At 40.6% G+C, this 23,261-nt stretch overlaps 1 protein-coding gene across 2 annotated transcripts; it reads right to left on the reverse strand.

Annotated features, from left to right (window-relative positions):
- Positions 1–1,992: 1,992 nt before the first annotated feature.
- On the reverse strand, positions 1,993–20,730 carry IFNGR1 (interferon gamma receptor 1). 2 transcript variants are annotated; one of them, XM_055137005.1, is made up of 7 exons: positions 20,571–20,730; positions 10,930–11,056; positions 9,682–9,845; positions 7,715–7,872; positions 6,085–6,277; positions 3,945–4,069; positions 1,993–2,883 (listed from the first exon to the last, which is right to left on the reverse strand). In XM_055137005.1, the coding sequence occupies exons 1-7, from the start codon at positions 20,653–20,655 to the stop codon at positions 2,398–2,400; spliced, it is 1,338 nt and encodes a 445-aa protein (XP_054992980.1). In that variant the 5' UTR covers positions 20,656–20,730; the 3' UTR covers positions 1,993–2,397. The 2 variants fall into 2 exon arrangements, with proteins under 2 accessions (XP_054992980.1, XP_054992979.1); XM_055137004.1 differs by having other exon boundaries at positions 1,993–2,955.
- Positions 20,731–23,261: the final 2,531 nt, after the last annotated feature.

Raw genomic sequence — 23,261 nt, forward strand, 5'->3', positions numbered from 1 at the left:
TTACACTCTGTAGGTTTGCAAATAATTGTGGTCGTCATACTGGTGCTAATTAATCTTTAAAAATATCTCAATCTATTTTAAGAGAAGGGAGGAAATTATAGAAATAATTTTTTGGTGGGAACAACTTACTAGGAAACTTAGAAATAACCTTAGGTTTAAATCAAGATGTGTTAGTTTCCCTTTCAGAAGGTGTTAACTTCTAATCATTACTTCATTATCACTTCAAAAGGATTTTTTTTTTTTTGGGCCAACTCTGGTTTTAAATGTGCCTGTGTGCTGCTTCAGCAGTAAAGAGGAGCTAGGGGCATTCAGCTCTGTGGTTTTTAACTAGAATACTCACCATAAACATTGCTTTCCTTGAACTTTGTCAGCAGATTCCTCTAAGTTCATGATTTTGAAACAGAAACTAACTGTGCATACATTATTTTTTTAAATGACAATGATTAAAAATCCAGTAAGCCTCTTCAGGTTTGGGGTGCGGGAAATGAGAAAGAGTTAAGCAACTAGGAATGTTTAGTGAGCTAAGGCTTGAAGATATCATGTTAAGTATCATGTAAGTCAGAGAGAGAAGGACAAATACTGAATATTCTCACTTATCTATGGCATTCAGAGCAGCAAGGCAAGAGAATGAAAGGCAGGGAAAGGCACGGCTAAGCCGTGACCCTGCATCTGAGTCCTGAGAATGCTACATAAGGGAGGAGGAGCAGTAGGTAACTGGAGGTGACATACGACAGGACATTGGTAACAGGGTCTCAGACATGGAGAGACCTGAGAGCTGAGGTAATGTGTATACATCAAAAACAAGTAGTGTTTAAAACAACTGGATGAGGAAATGCACTGGCTTAAAAGGCAGATGCCTAGACAACTCTTGACCCCAGAGTATAGGGAGAAGGAAAGAAAGTGTGAAGGAGAAGGGGAGAAGAGACAGATGAGAATGGGGGGAGGGGTAAGGGAATTCAGGTACACCAGTGGTGTTAAGGAATGATAGAACTAAATAGGCGAGTCTATCCCAGAGTCCCAAGCCCATAAGAAATGAGTCCTGAGCATATATCCAGGAATAACCCTTGAGGGCACAGGTATGGACCCAAACCAAACAAGAATAAAGATATTATTGCTAGGATGACTGAGTATAGCAGTTTGACTGCACCCTTAGCAATATGTTTTTTCACTACTAAAATAAAATTTTAATTTGCACTTTTGAGGTGGGATTACCTTCTGAGTTGTATTTAAGAAAGCTTTTTGGTCCATTAATTCAAATCTTAAAACTTCTCTCCTCTTAGCAATTCCTAAGAACTCCTAGTATAGGAGAGATATAAATCCTGAGCTTCTCATTGGGGATTCTCTACTCACAGTGGATGATGCTCTGGTCTTCCACATCTACTGTAGTGGCTTCCATCATTGTCTCTGCAACAGGACCCTCAATCGACATGCTCTTCTATTATATCTGTTTGATATATTTTGCTGGAGATCAAACCTAAGGCCTCACTGTCACTGTCAGTGTCACATGCTCATGGATTTGCTAGAGTGGGCACCAATAGCATCTCCACTGTGAGACATGTTACTGTTTTTGGCATATCGAATACACCACGGGTAGTTTGCCGGGCTCTGCTGTGCGGGCAGATACTCTCAGTAGCTTATCGGTCTCTCCAAGAGAGGTGGAGGAATTGAACCCGGGTCATCCACGTGTAAGGTAGGCCTGCTAGGCTATGGTACCAGCCTAGGGCCTCACATATGTAAGAAATGTATTCTACTAATTCACTATATCCTTGGCACTAAATCTGCTTTTTATTCCCAAACACCATGGAATAATAGTATTCTTTATACTGGATGCTGAAAATTGACAAAGACACATAAAAAGACCATTTTAAAAGACTAGATTAGGTTTTAGAATGTTTTAAAGATTAGATATGAAGGATTGGAAAATCTATAGCTTAAAAACATGGAAATATGGATAAAGCTTATTTTAGCAAATAAAGTACCTAAGTACTTGAATAATTTGAAAAAACATTTAAAAAGTTTTATTTAAAAAGTGTAATATTTTGTACAATATATACAGATGATTCTATTTACCTATCATAACTCATCCTGGTTTAGACATTAAATGCTACTTTAAAAAGTTCTCAGAATTTCTTCTGAAAGCAGTTGATAACACAAAATTTCTGGAAACAAATACACGGAAACACAGAAAATAATCCATTATTTCTCATGGGACAGTCAGAAAGGACATCAGGATATAAACCACTTTAAGAAGAAGTATGCTAACTGGAGAGTGTTACTGATAATCAGATGGATGGGTTCATGTGAGACAAAGTCAAACAGGCTAATAGTCCATTTGGTTCAATTTCTGAAGAAATAATCTTTTCCTAATGCTTCAGCGTTGGAACATTTTGGCTGATGCTATGAAAACTCTTTGGATTCTGTTGTAAGTCTATAACCAATCAGGGACTCTTTACCGCCTTCATCCACAAGTAAATCCACTAATACGTGCGGTCTGTCATAACCAAAGGAGGTGGTATTGTTCAGCACCAGGATGGGCTCTTGTATTTCTGTCTTCACTTCAGTCTTGTTGACTGAAGGAAATTCTGAGTCAGATACAAAGCTTCCTGATTCTACCAGGCCACTATCAGAACCACTTCTGGATTGATAGGTGTTCAAGGTAAAGCTGCAGGGGTTGGACTGGTTACTACTGGAAAGCTGAGAACTCTCTTTCACGAGGTTCAGAGAGTTTTCTGGAGTCACGTCAGAAATATCTGTGTCAGTGGTCACTACTTCAGATTTACGGCAAAGCTCTGTGTGCTCTGCTTTCTCAGGACTGTCTTCTGGCACCGCTGCTGCAGGCAACAGCTCCTCAGAGGGCACCTTCTCATTTTCTGGGATGATCACCTGGCAGGTGACAGGAAATATGTATTTTGATTCAGGCTTTTCCTCTGATGTGGTATTTTTTACCACAGACACCTAAGAAAATAAAAGAAATCAACGAATCAATGACTAAAGATAACAAATTGTTAAAGCTAAATGCCTATCGTCAGATTGAAAAAAAGGTCTAAGCATGATAAACAACTGAATGGCATATTTTCACAGTACTGGTTAGACAAAATGGCATAGTGAAACTAACAGTATACCAAAGAATTTGGTGGTTGCCTTTTCTGTTTTTTCTTAAATGAAAATATACTAAGATAAAGAATAAGCTATTTAAATGGGTTTTTAGGCCACTCACCATTTAATGAGTATGTGATGTTTTCTAATGTACTACCTTTGACATGAATGCAAAATATGCTTAAAACGAGACTAAACAACTTTATGTAGTGTTTTCACCATTTGCCTTTATTCTCTCCCTTGACTCTAATATTTTTATAATGAAATTAAATAATTTATCTAATTATTAAGACAAATATTTGTTTTACTCAAAGATCTTTAAGTGATGCACACTGAAATGTCAAGCTCCTAGGTCGAACTTCCTTTGGATCATCTATCCCTCTACACTGCAGCCATAATCAAGCATACCTGTATTTACAGATCTTCAAAGTTTCAAGCTTTCTTGATGCAGGGCATCAGCAGAAACCATCTGAGAAACTCTATGAATACCTGCCTGCCTTTCCAAACTGTTTAGGCATCACTGGCTTTGGAAAAGTCACAACTAAACCTACAATTCTCACTAGCCCATGTAGAAATCTTTATCTCTGAAGGATTGCAGTACATTCCACTGAACAATTTTTCTCTCACTAGACATAAAGTCCCTTATCAGAGTTCCTGACTGTTTTTATCCCATATATCAGTTTCTGGCATGTAGTAAAGATTTGGACTCAGAATGTCAGGCAGATTTCTAATAGAGGACACATTGCTTAATGAACATCATCTTTCCCCAAAATATAAATTAAGAAAATGCCAAAAAGATTTGAATTAACATTTAGTGTACACAATTATACAACATTAAAATACAGTACCAAGGACTTGGGTAACGTGATGCTTTTTCTCTTGAATGGAATAATCTCCTTCATGTGACAGTATGCAAATATCACACTGACTACCAGGAAGAATATGAAAGCGACAAAGACTGGAATCAAAAAATCTACAATGAAAATAATCACAAATTACAATTGTGGAATTCTGCTATACTCATCAAACAGTTCCAGAATCTCAGGTCTATATTCTGATTTACACATCTGGTAATTAATACAGACAGTAGAAAAGAACACTGACGTAGAAGTCCAGCAAAGTAGGTAGAAATCTAGATCCTGCCCTAGACATCAGTGTGACTGTCCTCAGCTTGAAATTCTACACATTCTGCATCTAAACTGCTATGGTGCATCGTGGTTAAAATAGCTTTATCGGAGTGATTGCCCTTATGAGCCCACTCCAGAGTTGTATTTTTCTCTCCTTCAAAAAAAATAATAGTAGGTATTGACGATATAGCAAAGCAGATTAGGCACACAGTGATCCAGTTTAGATCCCAGCACCACATATAGCGTTCCCAAGCCCATCAGGAGTGAAGTGAGCATAGAGCCAGAAGCAAGCCCTGAGCACCATCATGTGTGGCTCCAAATAATAAAAAACAATATTTTTTAATGCTATTTTTATAAAACAAACAGAAAATACGAGCACAACCCTGAGTTACTATTTTTCCATACTGCTCTCCCCAAAAGGTATTACTCTACATATTGTGGTGACGTACTGGCCCTCCTCAGGGTATTTTATTGCCTGTAATTCCAACTATAGATACTTCTTTGGAAAAATAGCTTTGTAAGGCACTGCCAAACTAAAACTGATATGACACCTGTTATAGGAAGTAGAAAAAGTTATCCCAGTAGAAGATAAAAGAACTATGAAGCACTGAAATTGCATTTTGAAGCACCTAAGCAAGAAATGCTGCTAACGCACTACCGTGTGCCACTATGTGGCCACAATATCATAAGCTCAGTTTAATTCAGATTTTTTAAAAAAGAAATCTGGGCAGCTGCATTATATTTCTTTCATGTAATCTTGTGCTCTATATGGGATTTGATGTTTTAATACAGCTTACTGCATATGGACATACAATTCAATTCACACTATTTTGGGGGGGTGGAGTTCCTAAACAAGAAGGTCCAGGGTCCACTCCCATTGATTCTTGGTCAAGCCTGCCAAATGGCTCGATTCCAGGGCCCAAAGATGTGTTATTACTCAGAATCTGTGTGTGGAGATCTCCCAGGGTTGTAAAAAATGATCCACAGTTCCTAACCTCAATGAACATATATCTATTTTTGCATAATTTTAAGTAGTTATCTAGCTCAAGTTTTTTGTTTGTTTGTTTTGGGGGCACACCTGGTGGTACTTAGGGATTACTCCTGGCGGTGTCAGGGCACCATGTATGCTGCCACGTATTAAACAGGGATCAACTGCAGAGAAAGGCAAGTGCCTTAACTCTTTTTCTATCTCTCAGGTCCCTGAGAATACAGTTTTGATCACAAAGCAGTCCTGCCAAGCATTTTTTAACCTGTAAGCTCATAACTGTTACATAATGTAAGGTATGTAAAGTATTATATTAATGGTAACATAGTATCTTGGTGAACTTAAGTAATGAACAATGAAGCAATAAATCTGACCTATTATTTCACAAAGTCATAATACACGTATTTATCTACATAGTTTCTGCTATTTTTCTTTTCCTGCATTAATTGACACTATGAAACTTTTCAAATTGGCTGTTTAGTTTCAAAAAATGGACATTTTAGTGTTGAGGAATAGAACTACTAAATTACAGTAGAAATTTACTAAAGTCACACACGGTCTCTTATGTTTCTACTCTATTTTAGTTAATACTCAATGTAAGGGCTGTAGTGATAGCACAGCGGGTAGGGCATTTGCCTTGCACTCAGCCAACCTGGGTTTGATTCTTCCGTTCCTCTTGGAGAGCCTGGGAAGCAACCGAGAGTATCCTGCCTGCACGGCAGAGCCTGGCAAGCTCCCCATGGTGCATTCAATATGCAGTAACAAGTCTCATAATGAAGACATTACTGGTGCCCGCTCAAGCAAATCGATGAACAATGGGACGATAGTGCTACAGTTCTACTCCCTGTAATATGGAGAAAAATGGCAAAAACTTACCGTTTAATGAATTATGGGTATCTTTGGAAATCATAATACAATGGTCTTGGGACATTTCAGTTTTAACGCCCCACGGGTTTGAGACTCCTTGGGCCGACACACAGTAGTTAGAATTCAGTGTCCCCAATGGAATGCTGGAGCGGCACACAGTCTCATAATCTTCCTCAAATGGATCACATGTAATAGGAATGGTCTGTATGGAAAAGGAAAGGAAAACACAAGGGTTTTTTAATCTGGAAAAATCACATTTATCCCACATACCTGTGAAAATATGAATGTGACACATCTGAACATGTCTGAAAAATGTTTTTAATAAGTCAATTTGTTACTTTAACACAGCATGCTGCTACATACTCATTAAAATGCTCTTTAAAATTGTAAGCTCCTTAAAATGATAAATTAAAGAACTTGAAGAGCATGCTATTTATTCAGTTGTTAAATCAACAAATGTTGGCAGTGTATGAAACTGTGCGATACTGGGGACAGAACCCAGGTCAGTCATGTGCAAGGCAAGAACTGTACCAACTATTATTATCCCAGCCCACTGTTTCATCTTTCTTTTAACTATGTAGTATTTCAGAAAAGAAGAGGAGGAAGGAGGAGGAAGAAGAAGGAGGGGGAGAGGGAGGGAGGGAGGGAGGGGAGAAGGAAGGAGAGAGGGAGGAGGAGGAGGAGGAGGAAGAGGAGGAGGAAGAGGTGGAAGAGGAGGAAGAGGAAGAAGAAGAAAAAAAAGATGAAATAATGTAAAGTTTGCTGAAACTTGAATGAAACAAAATGGGATCATGTTAAGTGAATGAAATGTCAGATGGTAAAGAACAAACACTGCATGATCTCACTTCTCTGTGGCATACAGAGAAAGGAAGCAAGATATGTATATAGTATATATATAAATATACGTATATATACATATATATACATATACATTATTAAATGGTAACAAACGCTGTCTTTGTGGGCTAAACTGTTGGGGAAGAAGGAAGGAGGAAGACAAGAACCACAGGTGACATGCGGAAAGAGATGGGAGAATTTGGTATACTTTGATGGGGGAGGCTTTGCTCATCAAAACTATGAAAGTCAACACTATTCAATTATGTTACCAGAACTACACACATATACACACACACAAAGAAAAAGGAGAGAGAAATTAAAAATAAATAAAATATATATTTATCTTAAGAAAAAAAATTCTCATTCTACCAGTGGAGAAATAGATGTGCAGGTTCCCTTGCTATCCAAGGGTAGAATATGTGTGATAATTTGGTAGGTTATTTTTGGCATCTGGGAATGCTCAAACATTTTTTATTTCCTCCAACATAGCCTATAAATCAAAACGAAAAAAAATTCTATCTTCTGATAAAAGGGGAAACCTATAATAGGTTAAATTCCTAACTTAGTGCCATACTGCCTTGGAAGGCAAGAAAAATAACTTAAATGTGTTCACCTATTCAAGCGTACTCAATAATACCAATTTCTTTCAAAAACATTCCTGTATTCCCATTTTCTTATCAAAATATATAATCCATGCATTTTAACCAAATATTCATAAGCAATCCACTTTCATATAATCTACATAAACAACTTCTGCTGGCAACAGAAAAATTAATTTGGAAAAACATAAAATAAGACAAACCTCATTTTCATCTATTCTTATATAAATATGATACAAAAACATAAGACAAGTATCATCATCATACTCTGCTCCATTGACAATTGTTAATGGATGATATGTATCAATAATTAATTGGTCTTCTTTCTCCAAAATATTCAGTGTAGGTGGTCCATATTTTCCTAAGGGAGACAAAAGAGTATTATATTACTACTGGTCCTGGAATTTTATGGTACAACATGTAAAATTACCAAAATTAGCAAATAAGCCTACTGCAATAAACCTATTGTTAAAGCAAATAAGTCTACTGCAATAATTCTATTGCAATAAAACTATTGTTAAAAGCCTAAGTTCATTTCTAATTCTAAAAAAACCTTGACATATCAGAAGCTCGTTTTTCCCCCTTATCCTAAATTATTCAGATTAAAAGACTTGGCTACTAAGAACTATTTCAGAGCAAGCATTTAAATTACCTGCTTAGCTTTGACTCTCTACCAAAGCTTTGTTTTTCTAACACCTACGGATATCTAACATGAGGGCTATACAAAATTTTGTTAAATATGTTCAATTTTTATGGTGATAAGCAGAACCAATCAACCATTCAACAACTATTTCTGATGTGCCTTTGATATCTGAGGCTCTGTTGCTGAACTGCGTATCTATTCATCCTCTATTTTACTGCATCTCTACTGATCAGGTAGGTCTGTTTTCACTCATCTGTGTCCTTAGAGCCTACCATACTTTTGGGCACTAAGTTACCAGATACCTTAGGCATGACCCCCTGGAGAGGAAGGACAGAGCAATAGTACAGTGGGTAAAAGGTGTTCGCACGTAGTCAAGCTGGGTTTGATCCACAGCATTCCATATGGTCCCCTCAACACTGCCAGGAGTAATTCCTAATTGAGCCAGGAGTAACCACTGACAGTTGCTAGGAGTGACCCAAAATACGAAACAAAAAAAATTAAAAAAAATTAAAAATGAATACAAAGATGTGACCCTGCGGAAGTAAAACTACTTTGAGGGACAGGGAGCAATAGGGCTGTGGCAGGGACCAAAGAGGCATAATGTGAAAGCAGGAGCAGAATCATGACAGTGGTTGAAGGGAGGGAGGAAGCTCAACTAGCAAGAAAGTGAAGTTAGAAGACAAGGCATGGAAGGACCAGCGCACAAAAGACCACACAAGTGTTTCGGGCTTCTCTTACCCAGGAGTGAGGGTATGAGAGAGCCAAGGCTAGACAGGATAGAAGCCAGAAAAGAGGAATTGGCACTGTAGATTCTGCAGCATGGATCAGCTAGACTGTGAGAAGGACATGCTGAAGAGTAGTGCTGAAAACCTTGGAGGCTGAAGAAATTACAGGCCTCTAAAACTTTTGAACATATTGAAATTCTTAAAAGCTCAAGGACTTAATAAATTGATGCTGGCATACACTACCAGAGGCTCAAATTTGAATGTGGATTAATGGACACAAATTGCAGGGCCAGCATCGATGCATTAAAGTAAAGCTGACAAATGAGCAGTGGTGAAAGTTCCTAGTGAACAGAACTTAGAAAGGTGAATCAGAGCTGGGGAGAGAGCTCATAGGAATGAAAGCATGCCCTACATGCCTCAGGAGCCTCACATGATGCCATCCATGGCATCATATGGTCTTCTGAGAAAAACCCAGAGTAAGTCCAGGAGTAGTCTCAGAGCACTGAAGCGGCAGGGAGGCATAGGAAAGAAAGGGCATTACAAAGACATGGTGGGGAGAGAGGGAGAGGAGGTCAACCACAACCACATTTGGACTTGGTTTAAGATGGATTAAATGGAATGATTTGATGGAGCAAAGTTTCATATGACTTTTAGCCTTACCTGGGAAGCTTGGAAAAAGATCTAAACTCTAAACTCCCCCAGATGTTTCTTGAGTTTTATGATTATCTTAACAACTATTAATAAAAGCAAATAATGTGTAAATTTTAAATTTAAAATTCTGATGCACAAATATCCTACTCACCGTGTTGACACAAAATAAATTCTTTTGATTCTGCATAGGCAGACTGTTTTTGTCCAACATAAGCTTTAACTTTGGCCCAGAGAGAAACTGAAGGATCTTCGATATTGGAGGAAATGTTGCAGTAATGATGGGTAGTATTGCAGGCATCAACCCAGTTTCCTTGTCTAAAATGAAGCGTAATAAAGAACCCCAAGTGTAATTTTCACTGTTGACATATAAACCTGAAACACCTCTGTCTGTGCATTGCTCTTAATTCACACCACAGAGCTGGTAGAAAGAGCTTAAGAAGTATAAAACAGAAAGGCTAACTTTGCATGCAAATGACCTTAGTGTACTTAGTATACTTGCAAATGACTTTACTCCAATTATACAGTACCCCTGGTACTGTATAAAGTCTCCTGAACCTGCCAAGGTCATTCCTGATCATAGAGCAAAGAATAGATGACCCTGGTTTGACGCCTGGTACCACATAGAGTCCCCTGAAAATCACTAAAGGTCACCCTGAGCTCAGGAACAACCTAAACACCTAAAAGTGTGACCCAAATGCACCCCCAACTCCCACTCCTGCCGAGAGAAGGGCAAAAATAACATATTCTGCATCCTTCAGTAAGGATTAATACAAATTCCTTTAAAACTCAATTCAAAATATAGTTCCTGGGATCAAATACCTAGTATAAGAGGTAAGGTGCTTGCATATAGCCAAGCCCAGTTTGAATTCTCAGCATTATATATGATCCTGTGAGCATCACCAGGATTGATCCCTGAGAACAGAGTGAGGAAAAAGCCCTGACACTACCATGTATGGCCCCAAAGTCAAACAGCAAACAAGAAACAAAACTTAAAAATGCAAGACCTGTACACATCATGTTTCGTGTGTATTTTGAAAACTTGCTCTTTAACTTTAGATCCCAATAACCAGATAATCACTATATAATCACTCCAGATTCCATTAACTCATCATTATTTAATCACAGAATTCAACATATCATCCCAGTATTTGTCAAAAATGTTTTCAATATTTTTATCTTTCAGCAACATACATACCATAGGAAATAAGAGAAAAGCATTCTCTTAAGACAGAACCACAAGCTTTGTTTTTCACATCCTAAAACATCACAAGTTAGTGAAACTTCTCTACCTCTATATTGACAGGAGATGCTACCAACAGGACAGGAAGTTCTTTCTCAGAATGAAACACACAAATACCTAGATGAAAAGGAACTTAAATAATATAAGAGTAACACTTACATATAGCTCTTTACCATTACAATGAAAACAGGAGTCTCCTGCATGCTTGGGTAATCCCAATGTAGCAGTGTATTTAAATTATAGGCCTCAAAGGTGAGATTGGTCGGTACTGGCACTGTAAGAGATTCTAAAAGTAAAAGGGACATAAATAAGAAACTTTCATCAACCTTAGGAAGTCTTATCGTAAGAAACCAAGTTAGCTAAACACATACTTTGAAGAAAGATGGAACTCACCAAAACCAAAAAAATTACTCAAGTAGAGACTTCTAAACTTTTTTTTTTGGTTTTTGTGCCACATCTGGCAATGCTCGGGTTATTCCTGGCTCTGCCCGAAGGTATTAGTCCTGACAGTCTCTGGGGGACCATATGGGATCCTGGGAATCAAACCCAGGTTAGCTGTGTGCAAGACAAATAACCTGCCCATTATACAATCTCCTTGTCTCCTATAATGCATTGCCTATTATAATAATAATAATCCTCAATTCATCTAATCATGTATGTTCTAGTACTGATACCCCAGATTATATTCAATGACCAGAGAAGTGGCTTTCCCAGGTAGGATAAGTTTCACTCTCACAAATCAGGCTCTCGGTCCTACACCAAATATCGCTGCATACCTTTAATACCCTTCCGGTAGCACAGGAATAGATGCTAAATAATTGAAGGAGCCATGGGCAATTCCAATTACATCAGTGTTTGCTTTCTGGGGTGTGCAAGAATTAAAAAAAAAAAATCCCTTTTTTTTTTGCCTTTGATCTTTTAATCAATATTAGGAAACACATTAATGATACATGAATATGCTGAAACCTTGTGAGTATCTTGCAATCAGACCCTATTCAAAATGATAATCTAATTACTAAGAGAAGTCATTTTCCCCCTGCTCAGTGTAGTCTTATTCATTGGGCCTAGGAAAATTTCTCCCTCTCTTCCTTCCTTTATGAATAAAAACACAATGGTAGATAATAATATGAATCCAAAGTAAAGGTTATTCAATCCTACCTATCTGAAAAACTCCATCAAACATTTTCTATACATTAAAACAAATAAATGTCAGCATGGTCAGATTCCAAACATAACTATGACAATCTTCAAATTCCCATGATACATGCATTTCTATATAAAGTCCCCTAGATTATAATGAGGAGTACTTAGGTACACATCAAGAGGCCTGCGCCAATAAAAATAAAAATACCTCTAATAAATATCCTCTGAATTGGAAATTCTGATGTATGGGTTCCTTCCTAGGTATACCACTGTGTTATTTCAGATTTCCTATTTGTCAAGAGTTAATTAAACGTGCACAAATATTTGCTTTCTGTTGAAGAAAAGATCTACTTCATCCCCCACCCCCCAAGCTCCAGCATTTGAATCCAAACTAGTACATTACTTTGCTTTTCCGTTATTTAACAAGTAGTTGCAAAGTGGAACATGAATTGAGTTGTTTATGTTAAAAATATGAACCCGTGGACAGTTAGGTTATTATCTCCGCCTCCCACTCCCCTTTTTTAAAATCCGTTTTCCCTTTTATCAGTGGTTCTTAACAGAAAGTGCTTTTGTCCCACAAGTGGCATCTGGCACCTGGCACTGTCTGAAGACATTTTTTGCCTTCTCACTTCTGATGCTTAACAGCGTGGGGCTGAGAACACCAGAGCCATCACTAATATTCCACCATGCACCCCACAACTCTGGGATGTGCCAGTCCAAAGACCGACCAAGAGTGCCAAAGCCGAGAAGCCTCAATTTACACGCTCATAAATTTAGGAGAAAAAAGGACATTAAAAACAAGTTTTTGATAAACCAATATATTTCAAGAATTCCTCTTCTAAATAGGCTTGAGTTCCTTCCAGAAAGTCTAACAGTGTTTACTAAAGTTGTGCAACAATTTGTACCCGGAGGCTGAGATTCAGAAGCTGGATATTTCTCAGAGCCACATGCTACATTACTTCACCCTTTTCCAGTCACAGTCTCTACAAACTCTTCCGGAAACACTAGTGATGGTTGCTGGTACCTTCCAGAAAGCACCGCTGAGGCCAGATCCATCTTGTTCTTGCCTCGGTTCCAGGAGCACATAGGGTGCACCAAGGTTTCTTCCACTAGGGTTCCTTTTAGTACGCAGTCTTTTTAGTATACCAGAATTTTTTTCTTAACTCAACTTACTCCCAAACAGCCTATATTCTAATTGTTGAAGAAGAAATCAAAGGTGCCCTCCCCTGTAACTCAATTCTATATTAATACTAAATAATAATAGCATGTTCAAAGATAAATTTGCAGTCAGATGAGAGGTGCCTGAATTTAAGAAAACTATTGGTCTGGATGCCTGTCAGAAGACATTCTGTTTTTTGTCTTATTATTGTTCTAGTTTAGGTCACATATTTACAATAGTATTAACAGCTATGGTTTTGGGAGACAGCTACAGCCCCTCGCCAGCACTCCAGGGCCATGAGCCTTTCCCACTGTCCTGTTCCTGTTTGTACACCTCTTGATTCTTCCCCACCCTACTTAGTAATGTCAGTTCTGCAACCAAAAGCCAAGGCTGTCATCATTTGATATGCTATTGCCTTGTTTTGTTTCCCTATGTACTGCAGATAAGTGAGAGTAAAATATCTCCCTCTGACTTATTGAGCTTGACATGATACCCTCCAATTCCATTCAAGCTGCAGCAAATTGCAAGACTTCCTTCCTCTTTTCCCAAAGACGTTTTATTAATTGGAGCATTTTGGTTCTTGCTTTTTGCCTTTCCAGAGGCTGAGAACTATCAGATCATTGGGTCATGCTTTCCTTTAACAGTTTTTCCATGGCAGCTTATCTTAAGGAACAAGAAGAAACTTCAGGCACTTTCAACACTGCTTGGGAAGTGAATCTAGGCCAGGAAGCCCCCTTAGCTAGGGGGCACAGCTTACTGTGGTACACTTCTCTTAGTATGCCGCCCAATTTTCAAGTCACCCAAAGCCATTGGGTTGCTAAACTCTCTGACACTATTAGGAATCCTGCACTCAGGTTCCAATAATGGGAAGCTCTTCACTTTCTTTTAAGGCCCCCTACAAAAAGTATTCCTAACAGAAATGACTATCACTATGTACCTACATATGCTTGAAAGGAAATTCTTGTAAATAAGGAAAACAAACAAAAATCATATATGTACAGATAGGCATATATGTATGTATATATGTTTATCTCAATATATCTCAGTGCTAGAATATCAAATATTTAAGAAGTTACTGAGTCATATGTTCTAGAACTACATATATTTGACTTGTACAACACTAGTTTTTAATTTTCAATATGAATTAAATGGTAAAAGCTTGACATGGTTAGATCATGACAAGAACCTACATCATAGTTTTCAAAGCATCAACACAGACACGTAGGTGGGAGACAATTCAACAGATCAGAGCAGAAATTACTACTAGCTAAAAGGAGAAACTTAAAATATTTATACTTCAGGATGTAATCTGTAGTTTTAATGCCACCAAAAAAGAAACTGTGTAGTTATTAGGCATCAGCCTTTTAACATCGCTGCCAAGACCATGACAGACATGAATTGTTTTCTCATTTCAAAATTATTTACCTTTATTAGTATTTAAATTGGGAGTGGATAGCACATCAGGCAAAGCACTTGCCTTGCAGGCAGCTCACCGGGGCTCAATCCCTGCCACTTTATATGTTCCCTTGAGCCCTATCAGGAGTGATCCTGGAGTGCAGAGCCAGAAGTAGTGCTGGCTACTACTACTACTCAAAGGAGCACTACTGAATGTGGCCCGAAACAAAAACAAATTTAAATTGTGCTATATTAGTATAAACTTAAGATTTACAGCAAACTACTATTCCTAAGAAATTTACCCAATGTCATTAAAAATGTATGTGGTTTCTCCAAAAGCATCTCATAAAAAAACAGAAATCTTAGATTTTTCCTCACCTGAAAATCCCGATACTTAAAATACACTTAAGCATTTTCAAACATTTAAGTTTGTCCTTTCAGCTAGTAGTACTATCTGCTGGTTACACTCCACTGAAATTTCTTCTTCCTCCCCACCTCTCCGGCCTCAAGGACTTTGAAAACTACAACTGATGTCCTTATTCAAGCCTAACCATCTCAACTCATGTTGTCTTTGGAAATGGGTTCAGGGCTATTTGATGAAGAAAACCTGCATGCTAGTCAGAATAAATGTTAACTATTTTAAGATCTGCTTCCAGGAACTCTAGACTTAGCAGCTAAGGAGTTAATAGAGCCCAGCTCCAAAGAACCATTTTTTCATTAGGCTCAAAAAACAATGTGGGGGGAGGAGGGTTGGGGGGAAGGTAGAAGAAACAGCAGCAGCACCCGTCAGCCAACTCTTTGTAGGGTAAAAGGATAGAATCAAGGTAGGAAAACAGCATATGGGAGAAGACAAAAGCCCATGAATATCAGCAAAGAATGAAGTAGAGCCACCAGATAGTGGGGGGCACTGGATGTACATGGGTATGGGGGGGCTCCTGTGCCCATGAGGGAGAGGGACGAGGGAGAGGGGGAGAGGGAGGAGAGGAAGAGGAAAGAGGGGGATTGGGAGGGGGAGAGGGAAACGGAGAGACCAAAGCTGGCAGAAGAACTCTGTACAAGTGCTAGGAAAGGAGACAGCGTGGGAGGCAAACCACTGTAAGGCTGAGTCCAGACTTCCAGGCCTGGGGACAGTACCCATGGCCTCCTATGCTCCCTAATCACCTGTACAGCCTCTCCAGACAGAAACAGGAGCATGTCACTAAATGTATTCAATACATTCAAAGGCGGTATAAAGACGGGTTCATCTGCAGTGCACCAGAGCTCCTCACTCTGTGGCTCCAACTGACAAGGAGCTCACCCACCTCTCTGTGGAAAGGACAAACAGACATGCAACAGAATCAGAAAATCAGGAGCCACACATTATGTTTTTCGGTGGGATTCTAAAGTGATCTGACACCGAACTCAAAACATCAGTGCTCCAAATCCAAGCAGTCTTTTTTCTGAACCAACTGAACAGGAAGAAAGATCCTACAGAGCCCCCATGCTAAAGATGTGGGCCAGGGGACTTTTTACCACTAGCAAACTCCTGAATAAAATATCACATCAAGATCCTTGAGGAGTTTTTGTTTTGGGTTGGTTTGGGGCTACACCCAGTGGTGCTCAGGGAGCACTTCTGGAGGGCTCAAGGAACACTTCAGGACACCAGGGATAGAACTCAGGTCAGCCACTTGCAGGGAAAATGCCCTACTTATTATATTAACACTCTGGCCAGGTGGTTTTGAGTTTTTTGACGTCTCATTTATAATTTGTAATTATTTGTAATCACAATCTATCTCCGGTCTTTTATAGTACTTTCCAATTCATTCATTCAGCAGCACTCTCAAAATTTAAGATGCGTAAAGCATATTTTGAGAATTCTAGTACATTATGTTTCAAGTGCTCACAGAGATTTTTAGAGAAAAATGCAGTATTTGGGGGCTTTGAAAAGAATCATATGTCCATAACTTTGTGAACCTTATAGGAAAGTAATTCATTTTCAACTTCTCATATGTTCTTACACAGTCAGGAAAAGGTAATGTCAGAAGGAAGGGCTCAAGTGAGGTCACCAATAATATTTCACATTGATTTTACCCTCTATAATTCCTCAGCTGGGTTAAGATACCACTAGTACTTTGTCTTTCTTCTCATCTGCTGTAAAGCTTTATTCTGGTTTTATCCTTTAATCACTCAATCTTTCTTCTTCACCTCAGAAGTGGTGCAACAAGTATGAATGAAATACTTTCTCATTTTGTAGAGCTGGTTATGCTAAGTAGTAGCTGGCTTTGTAATAAAGGAAAATCCCCGTATCTTTCATTCAAATAAAACTAGAGCTTATTGTATTAGCATCTACTTTCTTTACCTGGAAAGTAGAAATTTATTCTCACACCTACTTGTCCAATTACATCTAACTGGGTTTATTTAACAGCAATAGATTTGAACAAAACACACCAAATCTTCATGAAATGATTTGTCAAGACTTTCTGGACTAATTTGTTCTAACTTGAAAAACAATTTAGAAATTAAGAAAAAAAACTAAACAGACTCCTTGAGTCTATGAAAAGCAGAAAAAAAGATGAAATAATGAGCTTCCTGCTGAGCCTATTTTGAACTTCTTATATTAATTTGAATAGTTCCTCTTAGGCCAATACAACTTGTAATTTATTAAAACAATCTAATATTTAAAAATATGTTAAAATAATGGTGCACCTACTAAATGATAAGCATCAATAAACCTTAAACTACATCAATATACCTTAAACATTTTCCAACTATTTTTATAAACCATTTCAACTAAGCATCATATATGAAACACAATACATGCTCAGCCACCTAGATGTTCAGGAAAGATTATTTTGCCTGCTTTCCTATTCCTCTCAACTATGATAAACTTCCAAAAGCCAGCATCAATGAGAGTTAAAATTATGTACTAAGTTTCTGACAATGGTAAGAGAGAAGATAAACAAGAGCTGGTTGTAATTACGGGTTTCCCATCAACTCTGGAGATCTTACACTTTAACATTAAATTCTTGGGGAACACATTAGCTAGAGACATACTTTGAAAAGATAAGAGACAAATAATTTGAAAAAGCACTAGAAAGGGGGCACTTGGGGACACCCATGTTTACATATAGTAGGGTATATATACTGAAGGCCAGAGATTTTTTTACTGGGTAGCTTGCAAGCAGGTAATTTTCTGGCTGGTGTCAAGGATATTCAAACTGTGCAAAAGAAGTCCTGGCTTGGGAGAGTCGTATACTAAGAAGGAAGAACCGGGCACTTGGTTGAAGCCCTGCTCAAGCCAGAAACCTAGTCATCAAGCATCCTCCCAGCACTGGCTGCTGAATTCTGCTGGCCCTGCCACCTTGTGAAGCTGCTCTACTCCACTTCAGTCTGCTATGTGGAGGCCCAGGGCTGAGGTTCAGTGGTGTACCATGAGCCTGGCATGTGTGGGGTGCAGAGTTGAGTCTTGGTGGCATCTGTGATCCTTGGTAACAACCTAAGTATGTGCCCCAACCTGACCCAAAGAGCACTACAACTAAATGTGGGGAGCCCTGTCACAGTTGAGAGTGCAAATCCACTCTTCCTACACACATACACACACACACACACACACACACACACCACCACCACCACCACCACCACCACCACCACCACCACTAACAACAACAACAACAAAAGGAAGGAGGGAAATTTAATGCTTGGGAGGGATGGGGGGACAAAGGAAAATAATCTGTCATTTCTCAGTGTTCTCCCAGGCTTAAGCCAAGCATCCCAACCTGTCCCCTTCCTTTGAGGCTACCCCCAAACCAATCAGCAAAACCCATGGGCTCTCTAAATGACCTATCTAACTCAGCAGAAATCATTTCCCTTTTCTTAATTTGTTTTGATTTTGACTTGGGGTCGTTTCAGGGACCACTGTACAGTGCTTGGACCAGTGTCACTCTCTGTGATACTCGGAGGACCATGCAGTGCTGGGGATCAAACTGGGCCTCCCTCATTCAAACCACACACATTCCAGCACTCAAGAGACATCTCCTGCCCCACCCTCTCTCTTTAAAATGACCAGTGGTTAAGCTGGGGCTGTGGACTCCTGGTACTCAAACCCTACCTCCACCTCCACCCCTAAATCCAATGGCTGCCCACAGCTTCAGCAAAGTTTAGTAAGCATGTTATTTTGTTGGGGCACTCCCAGTACTTATTTCAGGGACAACTGTTTACTTTTCTGGGAATTCCCCTAAACCTCCTGTCAAAGTGTCCTTCCCAGCTGACAGCAAGCAGACACAAGATCTAAGCTGGGCAAATCAGACCGTTTCCCTGGCAAGGTTCTGTTAGCTGGACAAAGCTACAAGACTTCCATATCCCAAAAGCCATCAACAGCCAAGATTCCTGCTAAGTAGAGAAAGCAGTCAAGGGCAGGGCGGGAGGAGGACGGGCAAGTGAGATATAGTACAGCAGGACAATGTGCTTGCCTTGCACACAGCCGGCCTGGGTTCGATCCCCAGTACCCTATATGGTTCCCAAAGCCCTCTGGAAGTGATCCCTAAGCACAGAGGTAGAAGTAAGCCTCCACTCCGGGATGTGCTCCCAAACCAAATAATAATGAGCAATGGAGAGCTTCAGGCAGTTCTGAATTCCTGCTTCTTGGGACTCAGGGAGCATCTCCACCTCTCCATCCAACTCTAGCCTGGCGTCTCTGAGTCAGTCAACTTCTCTTTTTTGCCTAATTTACCGAAGCTGTGTTTCTCTTCTCTGCTGCCTGTTACACATGACAAGGCATCTCTTGATCTGTTTCCTGTCTCTCCATCTTGTATCATCACCTACCCTTGTAAAATCACGGACACGTTGTACAACAAAACATTTAAATTTCACTAATTAACATTCAGTCACATCTCTTCCCTTTCACACACCCAAGCATCTCTGCCTCTCCATTTCCAGTTTCAGGTGCATTTCTGTGATTTCTTTACTTTCTCCCCTTGTCAGAGCCAGACACCCACTATCCCACTTTCTCAAAACACGTTGTCTAAGTTCAAGCTCTTAACACAGTGTCATAGGATGCAACTGTGAATGAAGAACCTACTCCAGATAAAGACAATTTATACAGAGGTTAAGAACCTGAACTTTGGATTCCAACACCCAAGGTCCCAGGCTCAGCATCAGTCACCTCTCTAGACAAGCCAGGCAGATCTCTGCTGGTCGCTAAAAAAGGGATAACATCACTGACCTCTGTTCTGTCCATTCAGAATACACATCTGATTAAGAAATAACAAAAAGAAGTTGCAGGTTGCAGAACCACAATCCCTGATAATATAAACTCCACTTCCTATTTCCAGCACCTCCTCGCACACCTACTATCTAAAGAGCTGGCCATGGACAGGGCAAGCGTAACAGTTCACAGAGCTTCTAACCCAGAGTCCACGAAGGGTGAAGGTGGCTGATGTCTAGTAGCTACCAAATGTGGACAGCAAAAAGGTATTGAAGGAGGGTGGAGTTTCTGATAATTTAGGGTTATCTTTCTCAAGGGTAGATTACTCATTTCCCTGGCGCTCCTCATTACCCTGAAACGGAGTTTGAGGAAAGGGCATTCATTCTCAGCACTCCTCTCCAGGGAAAACTCAAAAAAAAAAAAAAAAAGAAAGAAAGAAAGAAAGAAAAATCAAAACGGAGTTAGCAAAATGCCCCAGGGGCAAAACAAAGGTGACATCAAATAGGCTGGAGGATGTTTCTTAAGGTACCACTTCTACATCTGAATTTAAACGGCCAAGTTATCACTTTCTAAGGATCCTTGAGTGGGCGACTCCCTGCGGGCACAAACCCTGAGGCTCCAACCTAAGGCTAGAGCAATTAAGTCGCAGGCGTGAACACCGGCTACAAAGAATGATCAAGAAACTCATTTATTTTAAAATGAATGATAAGAACAGAGGAGCTCAGAGACGGGCTGCTGCTTGGGCAACAGAGAAAAGACGAGAGGGGAAACCACAACCAAACCAAACCCCTGGCCAGAGCAAAGCGCGGAGAGCCGCGGTCGCCCTTCCCGGCCGCCGCCCGAGAGCAGAGTAGCCGGAGGCTCCCTCCGTCCCTCCCCGCCCTCCGCGGCCGCCGCCCCGCTGCCAGAGACAATAGGTACCCCTGGTCGGCTCCGGATCCGAGGGAATCATCCTAGCCTGGCTCCCGGGCTGCAAAAGGACAAGAAGAAGAAGGTGCAGAGCCATGCTGCTCCGGACCGCTCGCCGGGTGCGGCCCCGAGAGAGTGCCGGAGGTCCCCGGCGCTGCCCCTCCGCAGGTCGCTTGCGTCACTTCCGCTTGCGGCCTTACGGCATGGGGCGTGACGGGGATAGTAGACTAAATACTGCCACGGATTGGCGGAGATAGATCCTGGAGGCCTGGCTTTAGGCGGGGAGGCGGGGCCAGAGCGGAAAAGCGTGAGGTACAGGCTGCGATCCAGAAAGGGGAGGTGGGGCGGGGAGGCGGAGAGGCGGGGCCCACGGCGGGTCTGTCTCTGGGCATCCACTACGGCGGCGGCTAGGTCCGGCGTGGCCCTGGGGTACGGTCTTTAGTGCAGAAACCCTGGAGAGATGGACCATGCAAGTCCACGGCGTTTTGGGAATGAGTCTGTAGTCGCGATTTGAGCTCACGGCTTTGGGAGGAAACTTGGGTTCAACAGTTAATGATCTTTTCTGCTTGGCTCAACGGCCTTCTGCTCATCCTGTTTTTGCGGTGTTCTGGGGTTACTGAGAACTGCCCTAAGCCACAAGTCAGCCACAGTTCATAGTCTACCTTTTACGTCTTGGTCATTAAAATCCTTGGGAACGTGCTGTTTAAGAGCAGAAGGAACCCGTAAATGCCTCCTGCCTTTGTATTTTGGGTACCCCGAAGCTTCTCCCTTTCCTGTTTGATCACATCTTTTACCTTGAATCTCTCCCGGTCCACTCACCCACTCCACAGAGTCCTTGATCTCTGCGTTTACCAAACACCTGCAGGCTTAAACTCAAGTACCCAATGGAACTAACAAACTCTCCTGCCTCAAAACCTGCTTGTCAATTCTTTGCATCAACTATTGAAATTGCAACTCATCTCCTCATACTTCTGTTGGGTCAGGATCTACATTTGTAACAAGATTTGCAACAAAACGTGCCAGTGCCACTGGCTGCAACACTTTGAATGAAGTTTTCAGCTCCTTCTAGACTAAGTTTGGAGAGTATTTTGTTTGATGTGTTTGTGGTGGCTGCTGGCGTAGTCTGTGCAGGTTGCTCTGACAAAATGTCACAGAGAAAATATCAAAACATCGTAGTAGTTTATCTAATTCAGAAATCAAAACTTCCCGTAGCATTGTGCCACCTTTTCATCAAAGTTGAGAAAGACTCTCCAGGGCTACGAAAGCTAAACAAAGCTGGCAGAAATGTGTGGTTTGAACAGTGTGTTTGGCAGCTAGACTAACTGAGTGCAGTTACTAAACTATAAAGTCTCTTGTGCTGACAAGAAACCCAGACTCCATTAAAGAATCTGCCTCTTGGGAAGAACCTTACTATCTTATTCTTCCTTGTCATACTTAAAACAAACGCTGCTGCAACGCTGCTCCAACACTTTCTGTGCATATTGTATTATCATATATGGTCATTCTATGCTACTCATCTATATATGCTGTGCTTTCCCCCATAAATACGACTTTTTTTCTAAATGTACATAGACTGTTCGGTCTCCCTAACCTTACACAGCATAAATTCATTATGAGGTTCTCTTCTCTCCCTTCCCAAATCTTGCTCCATGGGGAGTGATTCCATTCCATTTTATTCTTCTGGTTGAATATTAACTCTATCTCTTATTTCATGGAGGGTGGGCATCTGAGCCACACCTAACTGTGCTCAGGACTTATTTCTGTTTTTTCTCTTAGGAATCATTCCTGGTGGGACTTGGAGAAACATATGGGGTACCAAGGACACAACCCAAGTTGGTTGTTTGCAAGCCAAATACCTTACCAGTTATACTATCTCTTGGGCCCCAAGCAATTTTTTTTCTTAATGTAACTCTAGTTGTATTATAACCAGATGGATAAGTGGTAATTAGACTAGATAAAAGTAGGCAAAAGTAGGGCAAGTTAATAGGCAAGTGAAAGGGAAAGAGTAAAATATATTTTAAAATTCGATATGTAAATCGAATACATCACTGTATGACTGTATCACTGTCATCCCATTGATCATCGATTTGCTCGAGCGGGCCCAGTAATGTTTCCATTCACCCTAGCCCTGAGATTTTAGCAGCCTCTCTTTACTCTTCCTTCCCAATGGTGCCACATTAGAGGCTCTTCAGGGTCAGGGGAATGAGACCCATTATTGTTACTGTGACCCAGCCACAGCCATGCTCAAGGCCCCTCTCCACAGGTTCGGACGAGCCTCATGCATGAAGGAACCGGCAGAGGAACCCAGGTGTGTGGGACCCAGGGCTGAGATCTCCAAGGCTGCTCGGATCGGGACTGGGCCTCTTCCATCCAGATTCCCCATTTTCCAGTAGCTAGGCAGTCACACCCAGAAACTGCCCCGCACCATGTAATCCCATCAATGGCCAACATCCAGAGACTATACAACCAAGCTACCAGAAGCATGCAACACCCGATAGCCTAGTTCTCCCTCTTTGAGAACCTGGCAAGCTATCAAGAGTTTACTGCCCGCATGGGGAAGAGCTTGGCAAGCTCCCCATGGCGTATTCATATGCCAAATACAGTAACAGTAAATCATACATAGTCACATAAAAGAGAAATGAGCAGCGCTGGTTACCCTGGTCAATAGTCAGTGCCCACTGGCTGGAGGATAAAGACTAGCTA

This window comes from Sorex araneus, chromosome 4, assembly GCF_027595985.1.
Source record: "Sorex araneus isolate mSorAra2 chromosome 4, mSorAra2.pri, whole genome shotgun sequence".
In the NCBI taxonomy this organism is placed as follows: domain Eukaryota; kingdom Metazoa; phylum Chordata; class Mammalia; order Eulipotyphla; family Soricidae; genus Sorex; species Sorex araneus.

Coding starts and splice junctions, on each gene's coding strand:
- IFNGR1 (XM_055137004.1), bottom strand. CDS start 20,655: ATGGCTCTGCACCTTCTTCTTCTTGTCCTTTTGCAGCCCGGGAGCCAG. Junction 7,873..9,681: donor ATTTATTTTGTGTCAACACG/GTGAGTAGGATA, acceptor TGTCTCCCTTAG/GAAAATATGGACCACCTACA. Junction 6,278..7,714: donor TAAGAATAGATGAAAATGAG/GTTTGTCTTATT, acceptor TTTTCCATACAG/ACCATTCCTATTACATGTGA.